The following is a 23,904-nucleotide window of genomic DNA, read 5'->3' on the forward strand; positions in this document are numbered from 1 at the left end:
GTCCAGTTCTGGCCCCCCAGGTTGGGAAAGACATTGAGATGTTCGAGCGCGTCCAGAGGAGGCAACGAGGCTGAGAACACAAACCCTGTGAGGAACCCCTGAGGGAGCTGGGGGTGCTCAGCCTCGAGAAAAGGAGACTCAGGGCTGCCCTCATCACTCTGCACAGCTCCTGAAAGGTGGCTGTGCTCATCTGGGGCTGGGCTCTTTCTCCAGGCAGCACTGACAGAACCAGAGGTCACAGCCTCCAGCTGCACCAAGGGAAATTCAGGTTGGATATTAGGAATAAGTTTTTCATGTAAAGAGAGATAAAGTTCTGGAATGGCTGCCCAGGGAGGTGGTGGAGTCACCATCCCTGGGGGTGTTTAAAATAAGCCTGGATGTGGCACTGGGTGCCAGGGTTTAGCTGAGGTGTCAGGGAACAGGTTGGACTCTATGACCCTGAAGGTCTCTTCCAACTTTGTGATTCTGTGATTCTGTGATTCTCCATGTGCTGCATCCAGACTGCCCTGGCAGAGCGTGCTGGGTGCTGGAAGGGCTGGAGAGGGCAGGGCAGCAGCTCTGGGCCTGGCTCTGCTGCAGTGCAGGAGGATCAGGGCACAGGAGCTCTCTCCACACCCAGCGACACCAGGAGCCTGCTCCAGCCTCCTCTGCAGCCTCTGAGCTGTTGGAACCCTGGATGCTGAGAATTTTAAACTTTCTGTGCTGAAAGGCACAGAACCCCTAGAGAACACTGCATTTGACCTGAGGCTGTGGAGAAGCTTCCAAAATGGAATGACAGAACTGGGATTGTGGGTGGGGAATAGAGGTGTGTGATGCCACACGGTGGAAAAGTTAGAGTTTGGGGTTTTAGAATATAGCAATATGTATAAAACAAGATGGAGGTTTTAGGGTGGTGGGCTGGTTGTTCTTCACCTTCTTCTCCATAGGTTTGAGTGGTTTTGTGTAATTGGTTAGAAAAGTCTGCATTGTCAACTTTGGGTGATTAGTTCTTGGGTTAAAAGTGGAAATAATTTAGGTGTCCTTCCTTAATTGGACATTTTATCCTTAAAAGACCTTGTAGAGAAAGATAGCCATTTTGTAGCTTGTTGGTAGAATGCTGTAGAACTCACAGCTTGTGGGACTGTTACATAGATAAGAAATAGTAAACATTTGAGCCCAAACACAAAATATTATCCTGAGTGCTTTCAATCCCAACCCTGACAGAGGCAGAGAAGAAGATAAGGAAGTGACACTGAGCCCTGTGAGGACACCAGCTCCCAAACTCCTCACACCAAATGGCCCAAACGCCAGGGACTGATTTTGTGATGTCTACAGAGCAATCAGGGTGTCTCATAAAGGATGGTGAAAATGTCTGATTTCACTTTTTATGCTAAAACTGCTCCTACTGGAATTGCTCCTACTGGAGACACCCTTCTAAAGGCCAGAGGAACTCAAATTTGGGAATTATGGTTGCATACAGGAGTTCTTCCATCAAACCCCACAGCTGTCAGTGCAGCAGAGCCAGTCAGCTCCACTTTTCCTGTGTAGACAAAAGCCAACTCCAAGCTGAAATTTCCTTAAGACACATCTTGTATTTCAGGATCTTTTGGTGCTACTTTCATCTCCAATCCACATATTGCAAGCCTATAATAATAATAATAGCAATAATAATAGTAATAATAATAGTAATAATAGTAGCAATAATGATAATACCTTTTGTATGTACATAGCACCTTTCATCCAAGGATCTAAGTCACAATTACAGCCCCACACATTCCTGCACATTACAGCCCTATAATTCTAAGACTGCTCAAGTATCCAGACTTCAAAGGGAATGTGGATTTCCCCTCCAGCCCAGTCATGGTGCCCAACATGCTGGAGATGTTTCAAAGGTGTTTCAAAGGTGCCTTGGCAGTAGCCAGAGGTAGTCAGAGGAGCTCTCTGAAGCTAAAAAGAGCCTTCATGGGTTCTTCCCTTCCCTCTCCCAGCCCCTCTTTGGTCTCCCTGGGAACTCAGCACAGCCCTGGGATGAGGGTGATGCTCCCATGAGACCTTTGTGTCTGTGCAGTGGGAGGTGAAAAGACAGAAATGTTGTTGAAAGGAAAAGCAAGTGACAGCACAAGCTCATCTGGATGGCTGCCACTTCCAGCCAAGGTAGAACCCACAGCATTCTGGTCAAAAGTAAGTTCACAGAAAAATTATGTTCCACTAAAAAAATCAGTGAGACTGGGGGGAATGGTGGAATCTTTCATTGTAAGACTTTTTTTTTTTTTTTTTTAAGGGTTCAAAGATTTTCAGATGACTCAAGAAAGAAAAGTACTCTGGTTTGGGTCAAAGGAAAATGGTTTGGGGATAGTCAGAGAAAACTTGTTGTGTTTTGGTTTAGTTTAGTTTTAATTGCTTGGGAAACCTGAGGAGAACATCCCTGGTTGTTTAACCTGAGCCAGCCTTTTCCCTCCTTTTCAGGCTTAGCAAAGAGCTGCACCAGCTGCTCTTTACCCCATCCACTCAGGAAGAGTTGTGCTGCAAGGAAAGGATCTTCCTACAGAAAACAGAACTGGGGTTTACAGCATCCCTGGCCAAGCTGACATTTCCCAGCTGGGTTCACCTCCTCCCTGGGGTTCTCTGGCACTGCCCAGGAGCTCTGAGAGCTGCTCTCTCTGCTCTGAGAGCTGCTGCCTTGGCTGTGAGGAGTTTCTGAGTAGCTGCTCTGACTTGTGCCTGCTCTGTCAGTGAGAAGTGATGAGGTCAGCGGACATGAAAGGCAGCACTAAATCTGAGAGTTCAGTGGTGCTTTTCTTCATGTTGTGGCTGAACAAATAGAAAGCTCAAGAACTTTTTAATAAACTTCTAAAAGGTATTTTAGCTTGAGAGGTCCAGACATGTGGCTGGAAAGTGCAGAGAGTCTCCAGCTCTTCCGGAGCACTGGTTTGATCAATTGGTCCCAAAGCATGTTGGGAAGGGTTTATTAGCAGTGCTTTAAAGAGAGGGAGACTGAAACACAGGAAAAGAAAAGTGCTTTGGGGTCAGCCATAAGGCTGGGACAGAGCTAGAGACCTGTTCCTCTTGCTGCACTGTCCTTTGTGTCTCCGCCCTATATCACACATGGGAGCCAAAGCTTGTGGGACACCTGTCCCCAAAAGTCTGAGTTCTTGTGTCCCTTCAGCAGGAGAAACCCTTTCCCCAGAGCATCTGTGAGAAGGGCAGTGCTAGGTCTCCCCTGGAGGGGGACTGGGTGCACCCCACAGTCTCTCCAGGTGAGCCAGAGCTCCCTGTGGAGGAGCAGGGCGGTTCTCACAGCGTGTGTGAGCTCACCTCAGACACACCACACTAACCAGCAAGGGCTGCAGCACATTTCCTCTCCCCCTCCTTCAATAAATCACAGCTTCCAGCATTCATGCTTTTGTCACTAATAAATCTTCTGCTGTCTTACACCACATGAAAGCACAACAATACCTAAACTGGCAGGCACTTCCCTGCTCAGGAGGCAGCTGCAAACACAACCTGCAGCACAGGAACCTGCTGCCTGGCCCTGAGCTGGAGACAAGTTACACACAGCAGGTGAAGGATGGCTGCTCCATGCTCTAGAATGCCTCACATATGTTGCTTTAATTTTTTAAGATTTTTTAAGCTTTCTGATGTTTACATTTTCGTAATGAACTTTCTCCCACTCTTTCTGTAAATAACTTATTGTTTTGTATTCTTTTATGAAAGAAGAGAATTTTGATGGACTGTTTGTTTAGTGTCATTGGAGAGGTAGCACTTTCACTTTCTAATCTACTGTCACTTTTAGAAATTTATAAATGTTAGAGTCAGAAAAAAAACTTCTCTTTTTACCTTGAAAACAACAGTGTGTGCACATCGTGTCATTTCATGTCCTGTAGTGACACACATAGAACACCAGGGCACACATCAAACCTCCCTGTGCAGCAGGACCTCATTAATGCATGGAACACACTGCCACAGGAAATCAGTGCAGCACACAAACCTCACCTGCACCTCTGAGCAGGGTCCTGTCCTGACTGTGGTGCCTTTGCTTCAGTACCACACACCTGAGCCTAAAGGTGCATCTCTGTCCTTTGGTACATGAGGGGACCTTCCAGTTTTGGGATGGCATCTGACCACTGCCATCCCCTGTGCCCAGGAGAAGAGAGCCAGAGAGCAGCTCTGTGGATCTGCATCTTATTATTCCCTTGGGAGCAGCCAGCTGGGCATGAGCAGCACAGAACTCCTGCTTGTGTGAGGGTGAGCTCCTGCTTGAGCCAGGGTGAGCCAGTGCTGCCTGGGGAGCGCAGCGAGCCCAGGGCAGGCTCTGAGCTGCTCACAGGGCTGGAGCCCCTCTGCTCTGCAGCCAGGCTGGCAAACTGGGAGTGTTCACCTGGAGAAACCTCCAGGGAGAGCTCAGAGCCCCTGCCAGGGCCTAAAGGGGCTCCAAGGGAGATGGAGAGGGACTCGGGACAAGAGTCTGGAATGAAAAGACAAGGGGGAATGGTTCTGCACTGCCTGAGATATTGGGATATTGGGAAGGAATTGTCCCCTGTGAGGGTGGGCAGGCCCTGGCACAGGGTGCCCAGAGCAGCTGTGGCTGCCCCATCCCTGGAAGTGCCCAAGGCCAGGTTGGACAGGGCTTGGAGCAGCCTGGAGCAGTGGAAGGTGTTCCTGCCATGGCAGGCAGGTGGAGCAGGATGAGTTTTCTGGTTCTTTCCAACCCATTCTGGCATTCTGTCATTCTAAGATGAAATGCTCACATGGCTGTTCCTTTCTCAGCCCCCAAGCCCTGAGGGGCTGGTGGGGACACTTTCAGGGATGCAGAATCAGGGATAAAGAACTGCAGAGATTGTTTCCTGCAACCAGAATTTTTTCTTGTGTCCTCAGGGAAAGACAGAAGATGAATTTCTGTCTAAAGGTGCAAATGTCTTTCCTGCAGATTTCATGCAAAGATGAATATTTACTTTACTGAGGCTGAGAAACACCCACAATTGTGAATTCTCTTGAAATTTCAAGACACAATTATAGAGCCATCCTCACATCAGATGACATCTTTGGGATGACATCTTTCTGGTCCTGCAGGTCCCTGAGATCCCTGGTACTGCCACATGGCACACTGCCACAGCTCCCTTTGCTCCATGCTGGCACAGCTAGTGCTGGGAGGTGGCACAGGCAGGGGCATGTCCTAGGGGCTGGTGGCTTTCAGGGCTCAGGGTCCAAGCCTTTCAGCCTGTCTGGCCCTGGTCTCCCTGCCATACTTGGCAGAGCAGGCCAAATTTCTGCTCCCCTTTCAGCCCTGTGGTTCCCAGCGTGGCACATCTGATGGGATGACACGTGGTGCTTGGGCTTCACCTTGCCTTTGAACCAAGGGAATGTTCCTAATTGGTGCCCCACGGGGGTGTTCAGTGCTGGAAACCATCCTGTCTCCCGGGCTCTCTTTGTAGTGGGACCTGTGGCTGCTCACAAGAACAGACAGCATGTCCCTTGAGCATGTCCTGCCCTTACAGGTGTGTTCTACAGCTCCCCTCCCATGGGGACTGCTTTTCATTTGCAAATCCTTCAAAGGGCTTGAAACAGCCACAGGAAGGCTGCAAACAAGGCAAAGGGAGACAGAGAGCTGTGGACAGCCTGAGAGACCTGTTCATCCCTGCAGGGAAGGAGGCTGGGAGCTGCCCTCCTTCATCCCTGCCAGCAAAGCCTGGGCTGGTGCAGCCGGGAATGGTTTTACATGAGCCCTTTTTGGGTCCTCAGTGCATCCCTGCAGGACTGGAGGCAGCACCTGAGCTTCCCTGGACCCTCCCCCTGCTCTCCATTCCGGCACAGCTCCTGCCTCCCCACGGGCTGGAGCCCGGCTCTGTTTCAGCTGGGCTCCCACAGGATGTTCCTGCTTGGTCCTGCTGCTCCTCACAAAGACCTTTTCTGATCTCTCTTCTGCTCCTACCAAACTCAAGTCATTCCCTTCCTTGCCCTGACAGCCCTGCCCTATCCCTTCCCACCCCTTTTCAGAGCGCTGCTTGGTGATCCTGTCCTGACTCCTGTCCCTTCGGTCCCTGTCCCACCGGCAGGATCCCCGTCCCTGAGCCCAGCCCAGCCCCTGGGAGGCAGGACCTGAGGAGCAGCGTGTTCCAGAGGCACGGAGCCATGTCACACCCCGGCTGCGTGGGCAGTGTCCCGGGCAGAGGATGCTCCGCGCTGCCCTGCCCAGAGGGGTCCCTGGGCTCCGAGTGCCGAGCTGGGAGCACTCTGCTCCCCAGAGAGGTCCCTGGGCTCCCCCTGTTCCCAGAGGGGTCCCTGCCCCTGTTCCCAGAGGGGTCCCTGGGCTCCCCGTGCCGAGCCGGGAGCGCTGCTCCCCCTTCCCTGCCCCGGGCAGCCGCTGCTCCCTGACCCAGGCAGGTGCAGGGGGGGAGCGGCGCTCGCAGCCCCAGCGCTGCCTTTGGCACCAGAGCCCCCAGCAGAATCAAAGAGCTTTTCAAAGCAAACCTTCAACTCCTCTTTAATCGCCGGCGAGAGCTCCTCCCACACAGATCTAAGGGCCATGAGCTCAGTGTTTTCGTTGCCCAGGGCAGATTTATGAGGTTATTCTTCAAGAAAGGGCGGGAGAGAGGGGAGGCTGTGGCGCATTGCTTAGCCCGGGGGGCGGGCAGGGAGCGGGGGGAGCGAGGCTTTGCGCTGCAAGGACCTTGCCGAGAGCCGGGCTCCGCCGCGGCTTTCGGGGGGGGCAGGAGAGGAAAAGCGGGATGGGGCTGGGCGAGCTGGAGCCCGGGGCTTGTGGCCGGCCAGCAGCAGCTCCCTCCATCCCCCGGCTCCCTCCATCCCTCGGCTCCCTCCATCCCCCGGCTCCCTCAATCCCTCGGCTCCCTCCATCCCTCGGCTCTCTCAATCCCTCGGCTCCCTCCATCCCCCGGCTCCCTCCATCCCCCGGCTTCCTCCATCCCTCGGCTCCCTCCATCCCTCGGCTCCCTCCATCTCCCGGCTCCCTCCATCCCTCGGCTCCCTCCATCCCCCGGCTTCCTCCATCCCTCGGCTCCCTCCATCCCTCGGCTCCCTCCATCTCCCGGCTCCCTCCATCCCCCGGCTCCCTCCATCCCCCGGCTTCCTCCATCCCTCGGCTCCCTCCATCTCCCGGCTCCCTCCATCCCCCGGCTCCCTCCATCCCCCGGCTTCCTCCATCCCTCGGCTCCCTCCATCCCTCGGCTCCCTCCATCTCCCGGCTCCCTCCATCCCTCGGCTCCCTCCATCCCCCGGCTTCCTCCATCCCTCGGCTCCCTCCATCTCCCGGCTCCCTCCATCCCTCGGCTCCCTCCATCCCCCGGCTTCCTCCATCCCTCGGCTCCCTCCATCCCTCGGCTCCCTCCATCTCCCGGCTCCCTCCATCCCTCGGCTCCCTCCATCCCCCGGCTCCCTCCATCCCCGCGCCTGGCCGAGGGACGGCACCGGGGCATCTCTCAGAGCCCCAGCGGAGCGGCCGCGCTCCGCCAGCCCCGGCCGAGTCCTGGAGCGGTTTGCGGAGGGAAGGAGGAGGGAGGAGGCGTGCTGGCAGTCCAGCCTGTCCAGTCAGCACAGCCCCAGCTCTATCACAGCGGCTCCAAGCCCTCTCTCCCTCCCTCCCTCCCTCCCTCCACGCACCTGCTCTACTGCTGCCGGAGCCCAGCGAGTGAAGCTCAGGCTGGGCTGCTGTCCCTCCTGCAGTGACCTGGGCACCAGCTGGTGGCTTTGGGCTGCTGCCCCTCCTGCAGTGACCTGGGCACCAGCTGGTGGCTTTGGGCTGCTGCCCCTCCTGCAGTGACCTGGGCACCAGCTGGTGGCTTTGGGATGGGGCAGAGCTGTCCTGCATCTCCCCTTGCGCAGGAGTTGAATTCAACTTCTCTCATGGGTCCCTTCCAGCTCAAAAGAGCCCAGAATTCTGTGGTATCTGAGTGTGTCCCCACCAAGAGTCAGAGATCTGCCCACAGCCAGATACCCTCACCACTTCCCACCAGCCCTGCAAGAGGTGCCTCTTTCCTTTGGAACTGAGATCCTGGGGAGGTCTCAGGCATGATGGCACTGTAGGCACAGCCATTGTCACCTGCATTGGCACCTGCTTTGGCACCTGCAGCACTGCCTGTTGTGGCTGGAAGGACTTGAGGGATGCACCCCTTGTTCATGGACCAGCTACCTACAGAGAGCACAGCATCCCATTAATGCCAACCCTACCCACAGTGGGAAAACAGCAGCCAGGTAAAGTGAACACTGCTGGACCCAAAGTGCTGCTACCTTATGGCATTGAGAGCAGAAGGGGAGCAGAGCCTGTGGCACAAAAGGGGCCTGGGAGATGAAGCAGAAGGAGGAAATGGGAAGAGATGTCATGAAACTCATTGGAAATTCAGACACTTCTGAATTTCCTTTCCCTTCGGCCTAGAACAAAGACCCAGCATGTCAATATTTAGCATAGTAAAAAAATACACTGTGTTTTAAAATGAGCAAAATGTTTTGCTTTGATAGTCTTGAAACCCTGCAATGTGAATATTAAATGGCCAAATGTAACACCAGCAGGTGAAAATATGTAAATGGAAACTCTTCTTTAGAAAGACACCATGAAGTGAAAACAATGAAATAATCTCTCCTGATTGAACTTGTTACTACATTTCTACTGTTTACAGCCCCATGAACACTGTCCATTTTCATTAAGCTTTTCATTTTCAATTAATTGAGATATTGCTTGGAAAACCACCCCATCAAACATGCTCTTCAGGCAGCTCTAGGACTGACTTCCCTATTAAGGCATGGGCTCAGCCTGGAGAAGAGAAGCTCTGGGGAGACCTCAGAGCCCCTTCCAGTGCCTAAAGGGGCTTAAAGAAAAGAGGGAGAGCAATTTTTACATGGGCAGATAGTGAGAAGATAAGGGAGAATGGCTTCCCACAGACAGAGGACAGATTTAGATTACATGTTCATAAGAAATTCTCCCCTGTGAGGGCTGGGGAGGCCCTGGCACAGGGTGCCCAGAGAAGCTGTAGTTGCCCCATCCCTGGAAGTGTTTGGGGTCAGGTTGGATGGAGCTTAGAGCAGCCTGAGCAAGTGGAAGGTGGTATGAGATGATCTTTGAGGTCCCTTCCAACCCAAACTGTTCTGTGGCTCTATGATTAATGGTCCTGCAATTCTGGCTTTGCTCTGAGCACTCCCACCTACCCCTCACTCCCTCCAGTCCCCTGACCTGGGCTCCTTCACCACTATTTTGTCTGCTTGCTGTGGAGTTTGGTGTTTTTCCACTGCCCTGAGCCTCGAGTCCAGACACACAGCCATGAAGCTTCTGCAGAATCATGCTCATCATCCTCAGTGCAGGGATAAAGGCACTGCTGTGCCCAAGGGACCAGGGCATTTCAGCTCCTGCTGGGCTGGCAGCTCCACCTTGCCCAGAGGACACAAAAGAACATTTGCAAACACTTGCTCAGGAGCTGTGCTGTTTCCTTGGTGCTGTTCAGTTTCTCTCACAAGCTGTGCCTGGTCCCAGATTTTCTCCACTTGATTTTCTCCTCCTTGAAGGCTGGGGAGCACAGGACAGGAATTCCTGTTTCTGGTTAGTGCTCATCTCCCTGCTCCAGAGCGAAACACCAGCCAGAGCCCTGGATTCAGTGCCAGCGGCTCTCCCTGCAGTCAGTCCTTGGTTTGGACCAGCTCATTTGGGTATCCCAAAGTGTCATGGTGCTGGGAGATGTTCCCCCTTGGGGCACTCATAGCAACACACCAGCAAAAAGCCACTGTCACCCACAGGAGAGCATGAGGCTGTGATTGAGGTGCTGGGCAAAGGGAGCTGAATCCTTGCCTGCCCCTAAAATCTTTGGGATGCTGTTGGCAAGGATGCAGAGCACAGCTGTGTCCCTGTGGAGTGTCTGTGTGGAGTCAGCAGATGGACTCTGCAGAGTCCCTTTGAAGGAACACAAATCCCTGAAAGTAGGAAACCCTTGTTAGCCCTGGTATTTTAGGTGTGGGGAAAAAAAGTTCTTCAAAGCTGATGAATGGTGAATATAAACATGTGAATGCAGTGTGCAGAGCCCAGCTCTTCAAGTGCCCCTTACCAGCTTTATCTCCCTCATCCACAACCCCAAGCCCACAAACATTTCCCATTGCTCCTGCTTTGCTTTCCCTTCTCCCAGGCATTCCCAAGGATGAGATTGTGGACTTTGAACTGTACAGGTGTCCTAGATTGCAAGATAAGTGTGAATTCTGTTTCCAATCTGTCAGAGCTGGGGCAGTTCTCTCTGCTCACTGGGCAGTTTTCTTCATCTCTCCCACAGCCCACCCTCCCTCCAGGAGATCTCTGCTGTCCATGGCCACTGAGTGTCCCAGCAGGGCTGATCAAATTCCACCATCCCATGGGGAGATGCTGTGCCCAGGGGAGGAGCCAAGCATTCCTACCTGGATCCAATCTGCCCTGGAACAGCCCAGCAGCCTTTGCCCCCTGCATTCCCAGAGGAGCAGCTTTCTGCTGCCCTGCATTCCCAGAGGGAGAGCAGGCCCATCTCCAGCAGCCCTGGAGCTGCAGAGGAAAACTCCCCCCTTGTGCAGGATCCCTGCTCCAGCAGAACCACAGCTGGCACTGCAGGAGGGCTGAGCCCCCCTGGGATGGGACTGTGCCACCACCCTGAGCCCCCTGGGATGGGACTGTGCCACCCTGGGATGGGACTGTGCCACCACCCTGACACACAGTGGGGCAGGGCCTGTTCTGATGCTGTTTTGTATAACTGCATTTTAAATTTATTTTTTTTATTTCCCCCCCTAGTAAAGAACTGCTATTCCTATTCCCATATCTTTGCCTGAGAGGCCCTTGATTTCCAAATTACTATAATTCAGAGGGAGGGGATTTACATTTTCCATTTCAAGGGAGGCTCCTGCCTTCTTTAACAGACACCTGGCTTTTAAGCCAAGCCAACAGGGCAGGAATGGCTCTTCCTGTCAGTCTGCCAGCAGGAAGGAAAGTCAGGCAGAGAGCAGCCCCAGCTGTAGGAGCATTTGGTAGTCCTGAGGTGCATTGTGGCCTGAGAAGTGGAAGGGACTGGGAGTGAGTCTGCACCTCTGTGGTGTGTCTGGATGGGTCCTGCTGCAGCAGTGGGGCTCCTGTGGTGACCATGGCATGGAGAAGAAGCTGAAGAGGGGCCCTGGCCCCAGGCAAGCATCGGGCACAGGATGGTGACTCACTGGTCTGTACACAATCACCTGGGGCAGGAGGGCAGCACTGCCCCCAGGAAGGATTTAATTTACACTTTGCATTGGGACTTTGTGCTCTCTGCATTTTTGCTGCTCCCTCTTTCTCCCTAGTGTGTGTGACTGTCCCAGAGGCACACAGGGGTCCCTGTCACCCCTGCAGGAACCCCACATCCTTGGGAGCTTTAATCACCCTTCAGCTCCAATGCCCACTTCAGGGCTGTCCTGCCTGCCCAGGCTTCCAGAGGGCAGCTACACATCCTGGTGTGCCAGCTCCTGTGGCAGCTCCTGGGTGCTCCCCATCCTGGGGGGTTCTGGTGGCTGTCCTTACCACAGGGGGGCTGCAAGGGGCAGATGTTGCACATGAGGAGGGATTTGGGCTGGGGGGAGCTCCTTCAGCACTGGTGCTGTGCTGCTGCAGGCACCAGCTGTGTGCTGAGCCTGCAAACCTCCTGCCTCACCCACCTGCCACTCTGTGGCTCTTTAGAAAATGCAAATATCAAGAAAATAGTATCTTTCCTTCACTCTGCCCTGTGCTGGACCCAGCACTGTGTGACCTGGGAAGTGTCTCCTCAGCTTCAAAGCATCCCTGTCTCCTGCACATCCCTGTCAGGGGTCTGTGGCACCTGATTCCAGAGGGCAGCTCAGAGGGGAAGGGTGGGTGAAGCAGGGCCCCAGACTTCCAGTGGGATGCTAAATTCCAGACAGTGTCTCAAAATGCCTCTGCAAGGTGAAAACAGCCCTGAAGGCTCCTGGTCCCATTCTCTTCAAGGGAAAGAGTGTGGCGGGTGAGAAGCCTCACAAGATGCTTGGTGATACCTGGGAGCAGCCAGGACCTGCTGCTTTTCCCTCCCCCAGCTCCTGCTGTGGCAGCAGCAGCCTGCCAGCCCCATTAGCTGTGTCCTGCCCCAGGTCTCTGCTGGTTGCCCAGGACACAGAACAGCTCTGCAGGCTGTGCCTGGCTCCACAGTGAGGTGTGCAGGGGCCTAGGGCAGGAACGCAGCAGGCACTGGTGTTTCTGGGGATGGGCTCAGAGCAGCAGAACTGCCTGACCCCTCCGTGGGGCTGGGGAGACCTGAGACCCATGGAAGGGCGGGGATGGCTCCTCCAGCTGAGCTTTGAGCCAGGTGCTTCTGGTGTGTGGCACCGTCCAGTTTGTGCCCCTGATCTCCCCCCCTGCAGTACTCCCCTTCCCCCTCTCCCACAGGGCTGTGCTCCCCTGTCCTGGATTGCCAAGAAAATTGGATTCCATTTGTCATCTGTGTGGCAGCTGTCTTCTGTTCAGCGGGCAGCTTTCCTTATCTCTTCCACACCCACTCCTCCCTCTGGGAGGGATTATTCTATTCTATTCTATTCTATTCTATTCTATTCTATTCTATTCTATTCTATTCTATTCTATTCTATTCTATTCTATTCTATTCTATTCTATTCTATTCTATTCTATATTATCTGCTGATATTATAATAATTATTATCTGCTGATAACAGGCCATGGAATGTCCCTGCATGGTTGATAAGAGCTGCAGCATCCCATTGGGAGATGTGAGCCCAGGGGGAGGAGCCAAGCATTCCTACCCGGATAGAATCTGGAGATTCTGGAACACCAGCACGGCTTCTCCACTGGATTTCCCAGAGGAACAGCAGCTGCCTCTGCCCCTGGCCCTTCAGAGGCAGAGTGCACCCTTCTCCAGGATCCCTGCTCCAGCAGAACCAGCCCTGGCACTGCAGGAGGGCTGAGCCACAATTCCAGTGGCACTGCTGCCAACACCCTGACCCACAGGGTGTCAGGCTGTGCTCTGGCTCTGCCAGGGTTGGTTTAGTTTACTGAAACTTTTCATCTTCTTTCCTAAGAAGATAAAAAGTTTTGGTAAATTATCTTTTTATTTTCTTCCCTATTAAAGAACTGTTATTCTTGCTCCCATAATTTTTGCCTGAGAGCCCCTTAATCTAAAATTTATACCAATTCGGTGTGTTTACATTTTCCATTTCAGGGGAGGCTCCTGCCTTCCTTAGCAGACACCTGGCTTTCCAAACCAAGATATCCCCACATGCTGCTCACACCAGGAGGTTTGATCAGTCCTCACAAAAATAGGAGCAATAGTTAGGAGTGTTACTGCTCTCTTTTATTGACTGGAAGGGTGTAGAGAAGCTGGAGCCAACATCTCCTTGGAGCAATGCTCCAAGGAGATGTTGGCTCCAGCCAACATCCAACCCTTCTCCTTGGAGGGGAAAGATGAGAGGTAATGGGCACAAAAAAAACCATAGGAATTTGCAATTTGATATTAGGAAACATGGGATGGTAAAAAATGGGAAAAAGGTGAGGGACTCTTAGAGATACTCCAGATTATCCAGTAGGTTTGCCTGCTGGACAAGATCCTGAGCAGCCTCACAAGATGGACCCATTTGAAAGTGGATAAGAGACCTCCAGGAATGTCTTCCAGCCTAGGACGTCTGAGCAATCCTTCCAGTACCTCCCCCTGAATGAGGCTGGGGAGAAGCCTCTGTCACACCCCTCTAGGCCTGTGCAGGGTGTGTGCTCCCTGGCCAGCTGATGTCCACTGGTGGCCATGGCACCACTGGGGGGTGTTGCTTTTCCATCCCAAGGTGGCCTCTGCTGAGACAGACTCTCCCTTTCTTTCCTGCAAGTGACAGCTTGACAGGCCAGCACATCTCTGGGGGGGACCTGGCAGGCACAACCAACACAGTGTCTTCTTTTTATTTGTGAAAAAGGAGCAGCCTCAGCAAATTGAGATCATTACCTCACCCCCAGCATTGCCACCTGTCCCCCTTGCAGGCCTTGGTAGCCAGGCCCTTGGGGCTGAGGGGGTCAGGATTATAAATTGTTACAAAGCAGGCAAAATATTTCTGATTTTCTTTTTCCTCTTGGGTGTTAATTTTTAAAGAGTCCACTCTCTGGCAATTTTGATTTTTTTGCTTTTGAACATATTTTGAATGTTAAATATTCCCATGTGACTATGAGTAGTTAATTTCCAGCTGCCTCACATTAGAAAACATTTGGCTGGTGTTTTACATTTGCTTGTTCCTTTTGCATCATTGCTACTTTTCCTTTCTCATTAACTGCTCCTCACCCCTCCTGGGCCAGGGGGCTGCCCTGAGCACCTGCACCCATCTGCAGGCATCTCCCTGGTGACAGCCATGGGGACAGCTGGGGACAGAACTGCACCAGCCCCTGTGACTCCCTGGGCAATCTGAGGTGGGGCTGCTCTTCCAGGTCACGTGCAGGGTGGGCAGTGGTGCTAGGGATCACAGCTAAGACAAAATTTTAAGCACCAAGAAGGTTTTCCATTTTCCCATCCTCCTTTGTGCCCCTTCATGCAGTGACCTCTCTGCTGCACAGGAACCTTCCTCTATGCAGCTCCACTCTCCTGCACCCCCAGCTCACTGCAGTCCTTTCCAGGGACCCCCCAGAAGCTCCAGCCCCCTGTGCTGCAGCCCCAGATCAGCTCTGACACACTCGGAGGGACAGGGATGGGCACACAGGACTGGCACTGGCACCTCAGCTAAAGGGGAAATCTCTCCCCTCTCCTGGACCACAGCTGTGATTTCACCAGCGATGAAATTTTCACCACTGAAAGCACCTGGCTTGGGATGGGATCGGGGCCAAGTACAGAGGGGTGCAGCAGTGAGCAAGGACGGGATTCTTGCAGGGAGACAGGCACGGTGGGGGCGCGGCAGCGGCAGGATGGGGCACGGGCACCAGCTCATTAGTGCTGAGGCAGTGCCTAATCAAGGGTGATTACAGGATCCTTTCTTTTGCTCCGGAGGCAGTGCTGCTCTCACAGTGCCAGTGACTTGCCGTCAGCACAGGGCACGGAGCAAAGAAGCTGGAAAGTTTTGTGAGCAGCTGCCCACCAGCTCCGTGCTCCTGCTGCCCTTCCAGGGCTCCCTCTTCAGCCCTTGTAGCTCTCCAAAGCAATCCAGCATTTCTTTACACATTTGAATGAGGAGTTCAAGCCTGTATTTCCAGGAAGAACTGAGATCTCACTCCAATATCCATATTTCCTACAAAATTTATGCTGATTTACTGTGACAAACCAGCCCTGGCTGCCCACCTGTACCTGGGGAACTGATCTCACCTAACTTGCTGACAGTAGTGACAGGAGCAGGGAGAACCCAGCTCTCCGGTGCTGCCCCAGTCATCCCCAGCTCGTCCCGACTCTCTGCCTCCATCACATCTGTTCGGTGCTCTCGCTGGCAGGTTTAGTGGAGAAGCACCAGACGGGTCGGCTTTCCCCAAAGTGGAAGGGAGGAACACCGAGGCTCCCCCGACACCGCCGGGCCCGTCCCGCACCCAGAGGGTCCCCCCGGCCCGGCCAGCCCTGCCCGGGGGCTGGGGAGGGGGCTCTGCCCGGGCTCGGGGGCAGCGCTGTCACCGGCAGCACCGTGTGAGCCCCGGGAGCGGGGCCGGGACAGACACGGGGGATACAGACACCGGGAGCGGGGCCAGGACAGACACCGGGAACGGAGCCGGGACAGACACGGGGGATACAGACACGGGAACGGGACCGGGACAGACACCGGGAACGGAGCCGGGACAGACACGGGGGATACAGACACGGGAGCGGGGCCAGGACAGACACCGGGAACGGAGCCGGGACAGACACGGGGGATACAGACACGGGAACGGGACCGGGACAGACACCGGGAACGGAGCCGCGACAGCTCATGGAGAAACACGGCCAGGACAGACACGGGGAGCGGGGCCGGGACAGACACCGGAGCGGGGCCGCGGCCAAGGGACAGCACCAGCAGCCTCCCGAAGTGCGGGGTGCTCCAGGCTGTCCCGAGGATCCAGTCCCGCTGAAATCCAGGGCTCTGCCAGCAGCCGCCACAGTGTCCGGCTGCACCCGCTCCGGGCCGGCTGCACCTCCGAGCATCCCCCCGCTGGTCCATGCACAGGGATCCGTGTCCCAGCGCTCCGTGTCCCTGCTCCAGCCACCGTGGGCATGGTGAAGACGGCATTGAGCTCCGGGAGCACCGGAATGTCCCTGGGCTCATGGGACAGCTCCGCAGCTCCCAGCCCAAGGGACAGCTCTGTGGGGATGACCTGCAGCGTCTTCTCTGAGGAGGGGCACCAACGGGGTCCCCATTCTGTGGCACCTGAGGGTGAAGGGGGTGCCTGATGGGGCTGCCCCCGTCCCCACAGAAGCAGGCAATGTTCTGCATTCTCCCTCATGGTCCTGTGACTTCCCACTCGTGGGCAGCCGGTTCCAAACCAGCCCCAGGGACAGTTCTGTGCAGTCACACCTCATGTCACAAATGGTTCCCTCTCCCAGGGGAAATACAGCCTTCATGACACATTTCTCTCATCTTTCATGGTCTCCAGTGAACATCGTCCCGTCCTGCCTTACTTCCCTCCCAGCTAAGCCAGCACAGCTCGGGCCATCCAGTGGCTGGCACAAGACTGCGCTCCTCAGGCGAGCAGGAGGAGCAGAGAAGCTCTCACCCAGCACCGGCAGCTTCCACCTGGCTGTGCAAAAGCCCTTCCTGGGCGGGTTTGGGTGCTCTGCTCTGACAGCTGAGCACCTGCGTCTCAGCACCATCCAGGAACGTTGGAAAAGCACCCCCATGGTCTGTGTGCCAGTCCCAGGCAGGGTCCCCTCTCAGCAGTGAGCTCAGCATGAACTCCCCCAGCACCGTCTGGGGCTGCCCGTGCTCCCTGAGGGCTGTGGCACACGCGGCTTCCCTGGCACTGCCCTGGCTGCATTCCGAGCTGGGAATGCCGCGGTCCTGCCCAGCCTGCCTGCCAAACACCTCGGCTGCAGCGGACGAACCCAGGAAGCATCTTCCTCAGGGATAACTTGTCTCCCTGAGAGGGATGTTCCCTCTCCCGGTTAAAGCCTGAGATTTTCCACAGCCGTTTATCAGGATCCTCAGTCATCACCAGAATGATGGCACCGAGACCACCTCTGGGGCTAGAAATGAACGCAGCAGTCTGTCAATTAACCCTTCGGGGTATTAACATCAGAAGGAGTATGAAACATTCAGATAATCAATAATTCCTAAATAAAATCAATACATAAATCATCACAACACTTTCCAACCCCCCAGACCTCTCCCAAGGCTTAAATACTCATTTAAAAAAGGCAGCTCGGACACTGCTGGTGGCCAGCACAACCCAAACCCCGCAAAGCTCTGAGTTATTGCAGCTATTGAAATGCTTGACAGAAGGATCCCAGAGCAGTTTGCGCTAATTGCTGTGTAAAAATACTCCATTATGTGCTCAGACAATCAAAATCAAGCAGTCAGTTCCCCGGTCCGCTGCAATCACGGAGCAGAGCAGAACATCGCAGTATAAACAGCGCTCGCGGAGGGGCGCGGGAGGAGGGGAGCTTGGCAGGTCCTGCCCAAAGAGCTGCCTTTTTTGTTGTTATTTTGCTTGGTCTCTAATTTCCACAGGAAATTTAATTTCGGGAATATGTGGCACCAGCTTCCAAGCCGGAGGAAAGCAGCAGCTGTCGGAGGGCTCCGGGGGAAGCATTGCAAAAAGAAGCAGCGAGGGTTCGGGTGAGTCTGTACTTACAGGTAGGCGGTGAGAGGGCTCAGGCTGGCAGGGACCTCCGAGAGCCCCAGCTCGGAGCAATCCACCGAGAGCACGATGCCATCCTGCTCGCAGTGGCACTGGGGCGGGCAGGAGGGCGCACCTGGATCCGCGGGCACCGCCTGGCAGCGGGCACAGCACGCCAGGAGAATGCCCCAGAAGAGGAGCCCGGCCATGCTCGCCCTGCGGGGCTCGCAGCGGGCACGGCAGCTCCGGCAGGTCCCGCTGCGCCGAGGATGCGGCCGAGCAAGGGGAGGCATCGCTGAATGATCTTGGTTATTGGGTTTCAAGGGCTGGGCAGGGGCGTGAGACACTCCAATGGGAGGAGTTAAACTTTCTACTCTTTCCCTCTCTCTCTCTCTCTCTTAGAGCTGGCAGGAATTTCATTCAAAGGGAAGAAAGGGGAGGAAAAAAAAAACAAAACAAAAGAAACCTCAACAAATAAAGACCTGTTCATAGCTCCAGGACGCTGGCTTGTTTTGTAACCGTGTTTTTGTGAGATAGCAGGGCAGGGGAAGGCAGGGCTGGCTCCGGCAGGGCAGAGGAGTGTAAGCAGTGAGGCAGGAGTACCCCAGGCACTTCAAGGGCTCCAGACCTGGGGACACTGAAATACAACCCCAGATAAAGGACTCGGTGTCTCTGCTGGCTGCTAAACTCAGCTGGGACTGGAAAGTCAGGGGAGAAGGGACTGAGGAGCTCAGGACTAGCTCTTTGCTGGCAGGGACCATGTTCAAGACTGTCTGTCTGTCTGTCCTGAGCAGCAGCCCTTTGCTCTCTCCTTGCAGCAGGGGAGACACAGGGGATGGAGCAGCAGTGTCACATGGGGGGACACGGTGCTGTGTTGGCTTTGCCCAGGTGTGACCACGTGTGAGCTGTGCTTGCAGGAGCTGCCCATCACTGGTGGCAGGAGCAGGGGGCTGGGATCCTTCCAGAGCTGTTTCTAACCCTGGCTAAAGTGGCCAAAGTAGGGGAATACTCCACTGAGTGGGGGTTTGAAGCTGTGTCCTCTGGACCTGTGTCACAGCCTGGCTTAGCAGCGGGCACTGCCCAGGCCAGGGCCTCCCAGTGTCTTGGAACGTGGGGTGGGCATCAGACCAGGATGCTGTGTCAAGGAGCTGCCGAGTTCTGGGGTAGCAGAAACACCTGCCCAGCAAAGGGTGCTGCAGCTGCACAGGAGAGGGCTGCAAAGGACAGCTCTGTCTCCTCTCATGCCAGCCACAAGCTGCTCAGTGTCACTGTGATGCCCTCAGGTGGGGTCACTGCTGTCATGCCATGGCAGGGGTTTGAGGGGTAGGGGTGAGCCTGGCCCCACAGCTTGAACCACCCCAAGACTCTGTACAGAGCCGAGCACCTCGTCTGCAACAGGGACAGCAGCTGCACATGGGGCTTTAGGTGCATCACCTGAAGACAGACAGCTGTCCATGGGGCTTTAGGTGCATCTGGACCCTGGTTTGTTCCTCCCTCTGCCTCCCTCTCACCACTGCATGGAGGAGGTGAATGGGGCAGAGAAAGAAGGGCCCAGGTTGGGTGGCTGCAAAGTGCACCCAAAAAGTCACCCCTCCCAATGTACCCATGCTGTGGCCAAGGCACAGACTAAGGGATTCTTTCACAGCCCTGCTTCCTCTGAACAGGCCTTTCCTTCTGCATGAGAGTATCCTGACTGATGTCCTCATTATTGCAGGATAAAAGAGCTGAAGTGTTACCTGGGGTCAGGGAGGTGAACTGGCACAGACCTGGAGACTTAAACAGCTCCAGCTCATGGGGCTGGGGTGCCTTGAGACCTGTGAGAGCAGGAGTCTCCTCCCCAAAAAGTGCTGAGATGGAGTTCAGGGCTGGGGGCTGATGGACAGACTCCTCTGAGGGCTCCTGGCTGGGGTGATGCTGGATGTGAAACCATTTCACTTGCAAAGTGCATTCAGGTCCTGCAGCTCCAGGACTCCCTGAGACTGCTGCAGTCATTGGAAAAATCATCCCCCAGTGCAGAGGAGAGAGACGATTTTGGTCTGGGAGCTGGAACTGGTTTAATTGGAATTGAGCTTCTTCCATCATGAACAGTGCTGGGGATGTCATTAATTAAACATTTGCAATGTCTTTTGACAGCTCCAAATGTAAAACACAAAAGCTTGGTGGGAGACAGGGAGCCCTCCTCAGAGGGATGGGTCCCTGGGGTTCTCAGCATGCTTCCCCTCCAGCTCTGGGACACTGGCAGGACCTGGAAGGGCTGGACATGCTCTGACAGCAGCCAGGAACTGGAAGTCAGGCTGGAGAAAGTTCACTGCAGCTGGATCAAGGCTCAGAGCTCCCTTGGATGCTCGTGCCATTTACAGGGAGGGCAGAACCCCTGAGCTGTAGGTGGGGGGTGAAATCAAGGCCCAAACAAGATTCCATCCTCATTTTTCCATCCTCCCTGGAAAATGCAGCTGGATCAAAGCTCAGAGCTCCCTTGGATCCTCGTGTCCGCTCCAGGGAGGACAGAACCCCTGAGCTGGAGCTGGGGGTGGCCTCTCACTCCTGCCTGCAGCAGCAGCAGCTCTTATCTGTGACTCCTGCTCCTCCAGCCTCAGCAGCCAACAGCACCCACATCACCCCCTCCTGACAATTCCTCACTCAGCAAATTGTCCTCAGCACCAGGGCTCTGGCTGACCACACTGCTAATGCAGTTCTTGCAGAAAATCCCACTGAAGAGGTTCCTGTTGAAGCCATCATTTAGCTGAAGTAGGGATATTTCCTCAGGAAGGTTCTGACTGCAGTTTTCACATTTCTGTGGAGCTGCATGTCCTGGTGTTGTGGAGCTTTTCTCCACTTTGACTTCTCTGTTGCTTTTTATTCCAGGCTGTCTGGGGGGGTTCATATCCATGTCTTATTTCTTTGAGATCTTATAACAGCTGCTAACATCCAAAGCATCATTTATTCCAGCATGTCACCTGGATCCTGGCAAAACTGAGGGACTGCACACCAAGTTACTTGGACCACAGAGCTTGGATGCTCCCATGGTGTCATAGTTTAATACAGGAAAAATTTAAAGGAGTGATACAAAAACTTTTTCTATAATTAACAATCCACTAAAAAACTAAACATGCCTTTGTGAAAGACCCATGTTAAAGATGAAAAAAACCCCAAGAAACCCAAATTGTTAATCTCAAAATTAATAAAATCTCAAATTAACAAACCAAAACCACTACACATGGCAAACCTGGAATTTCTGAACAAGCCCTTCGGGGGTGGAAGTGTAATTTCCAGCCCTGTCTGGCTGAACCTGCAGCTCAGAGTGAGCCATGGCATCACTGCGGGCACGGAGCTCCCGCTGCTGCTCGGGGTTGGTGTTTTCCTGCAGCTCAGCCGTGTTTGTGTTGTCCTCTAGCGGCAGCGACGGGAGAGCGCTTCCCCTGCCGGGTCCCAGCTGGGGGTTCCTCTGGGGCTGGGCTGAAGGCACTTGAGATGATTGTTCATGTTCAGACTCAGGTGTTCATTATTTCTTTTCAGTAAAACAGCCTCACTACTGTGAGTTTGGCAGCTTTTCATTAGAAAGCACAAAATGGCCAACAATCTCTTGTTCCAAGGTCTTTTAAAACTAAACTATCCAATTAAGAACTGACACCTGGATTATTTTCACTTTTAACCCAATAACTGATCCCACAGAGCCCCCAGTGGGGACTTTTCTGCCCAGTTACAAAATGCCACCCAAACCCATGGAGAAGAAGGAAGAAGAAGAATGAAGAAGAAACACTGGACAGCACCCTGTGCCCTCCATCTTGCTTCCATCCACAACACACTAAAAATCCCCAAACCCTCCATTTCTCACCCAGTGACACACCTACACTGCTCTCTAGAATCTGTTTCACGCTTTTGTGGATTCCAGTCTATCTTGAATTCTGGGAAACTTTCTCCATGAATGAGGGTCAAAGTCAGAGCTCCCCTGGGTGTCAGGGCACCCCAGAGCAGACAGAGAAATGTTCCCAGTGCCCTGGGTTTGCACATGCCCCAGCCACTCTCGGCTCCCTGGGCCCTACCCCCTCCCCCTGCTTTTCCAGGAAGGAGCTGAGAGCCCTGGCACCAAACACTGAGTGGGATTCCTGAGCAGGATAACTTCTCAAAGCTTGCAGCATTTCACAAACTGTTGAATTATCTCATGGTGTGGGTGAAGATGCTTCTATTTTGCTTTCATGTACCCTTCTTTCTACTCACCTGAGAAGATTTCTCTGCCTAAAATACACTGAGGCAGCACCAGAGGTGTGGAAACTTCCATCAAAGACAGCCAGGAACTCCTAAAACACCTCCAGAAAACCAATCAAGTTTTAACAATCACAAGCCTGAGGCCTTACAATTCACCTGCAGTTTGATTTTAGAAAAGATTGAAAGCATACACTTCAGTACAGTTCTAGTGCACCCTCATTTTTATTGTCAACTTATAAGAAAATAGCAATTAAAAAAATTTAAAATGCTGAATAGTACTGTATAGTACCACTGTAATTCCTGGGTAGTTACTGGGAATTTCTTAATGGATTAATCCATGCAGAATTTTAAAATATTTTAAAATAAATGTTTAAATTTTTAATCTTAAAATAATTTTTAAAGAATTTTTGTAAATTTTAAAAAATAATTTAAATTTTATTTTATTTTAAATTTTTCTTTGGTAAATTTTTATGATTTTTTAAAAAATAAATTTTATTTTTTGCTACCTCTCAGTGCCAGATTACATCCCAGGTGAGATTTCTCCTGCTGCCTCCACACTAATAGGTCCTCCTACAGTTTGCTTAAAAGCAGGAATTATAAAAAAACCTTGGGGAAATTTAGAATAGGACCTGAGCGGGGAACAAGGTCCAGTTCTGGTGAGCTGCAAGCACAGCCTCAGCTGGCCAGGGGCACAGAGGGGCTGGGGGTGCTGGGGCTGGGTTGGGGATGCTGGGAGGGGGCTGGGAGGGGGCTGGGGGTGCTGGGAGGGGGCTGCATTCCCCCAGCAGCACACGCTGTGGCTCTGTGTCCTAGGGTCACATAATGAGGCATGTATCCCCATTTGTTTGTTCTGTTTATGCTGGATATTATGTTCTGTGCCTTGAAGATTGGCTGTGGAGAGCGAAGGTGGTTTTTTTTTGTTTGTTATCAGCTTACTCCCCTACAGCTGGCGGCACACACAGACGGGGCAGTACTTAGTGTGGCTTTTGCTTTTTCTTTGCTTTTTGCTTTGCTCTTGCTTCTGCTTTGCTCCTGCTTTGCTCTTGCTTTTTGCTTTTTGCTTCTGCTCATTAGTTAGTTTAGCTAAGCAGACCGAATTTTCCCCTGACTATTTTTCCTTTCCCTTTTTTGGAAACACTCGAACCTGCTCCGGACTGGGACCTGGGAAACACAGATTTTGCACCTTGTGGCTGCAGCAGCTACCCCCAGTGCCAGAGAGACTGATAACAGAGCAACCACTTCCAAGAGAGACTTTCTGAATTTGTCATCTTTTTCAGAACAGCGAATGAGTATTGTCATCTGGTATTGTTCATTTTGTGTGCTGGGGGGTTCTGTGCCTGTTAAATAAACAGGTTCTTTCCACTTCTCTCTGAGGAATCCTTCCTGAACCAGTTGGGAAGAGGGACTGTGTGGGTTTGCTTTCTGGAGGGGCCCCTTTAGAGGTTTTCTCCCAGATTTGCCCTAAACCAGGACACTCTGACTCTGGAGTGCAGCCTTGCACCTGAGGAGAGCCAGGACCCCGAGTGCCAGCCCTGGCCAGGTCCTCTCTGGGGACCAGAAGGGAGGTTCCAAAGAGGCTGAGGATTGTGCCTGGCAGGGTGTTCTGGAGCTGGTGGCAGTCAAGGCTGGCAGAGTTGCAGCAGTAGCTGGGCAGGACCCCAAAGCCCAGCACTGCTGTCCCTCCTGCAGAGCCACAGGACCTCGGTGGTGCTGGCCTTGGCTCTGTCCCTCAGCAGAGCTCCCTGCAGGCTGCAGGCAGGGGATGCTGCTCCCAGAGGTGCTGCCCATGCCCTGGACATGCAGCTGAGCTCCTGCCCAAGCTGGAAGCTGGCAGTGCCAGCTGAGCCAAGGGGCTGGAGGCTGTTGGTTCCTGTCCTCAGCAGGGGCCTGACACGGGGCCCCTGGAACAAACCACAAACTCCTGCCCTGCTCCCATGGGGCAACTGCTCCTGCCCTCTTCCCACTCCTTTCCAGATTTTATGGGGTTCTGGCTGAGCCCAGCAGGATCCCAGTGTGGCTGTGATC

At 53.6% G+C, this 23,904-nt stretch overlaps 1 protein-coding gene across 3 annotated transcripts in view; it reads right to left on the bottom strand.

Moving 5' to 3' along the window:
* LGR6 (leucine rich repeat containing G protein-coupled receptor 6) overlaps positions 1 to 18,206 on the bottom strand; it is a 164,801-nt gene extending 146,595 nt beyond the window's left edge. Inside the window, exon 1 of one of the 3 annotated variants that reach the window (XM_018922252.3) lies at positions 17,689 to 18,206. In XM_018922252.3, the coding sequence (XP_018777797.3) occupies positions 17,689 to 17,966 (278 nt within the window). In that variant the 5' untranslated portion in view covers positions 17,967 to 18,206. The remainder of the gene's footprint in view (positions 1 to 17,688) is intronic. The other 2 variants (XM_009097410.4, XM_050985225.1) reach the window with 2 other exon arrangements.
* Between the last annotated feature and the right edge of the window lie 5,698 nt (positions 18,207 to 23,904).

Source organism: Serinus canaria, chromosome 26 (assembly GCF_022539315.1).
Source record: "Serinus canaria isolate serCan28SL12 chromosome 26, serCan2020, whole genome shotgun sequence".
In the NCBI taxonomy this organism is placed as follows: Eukaryota; Metazoa; Chordata; class Aves; order Passeriformes; family Fringillidae; genus Serinus; species Serinus canaria.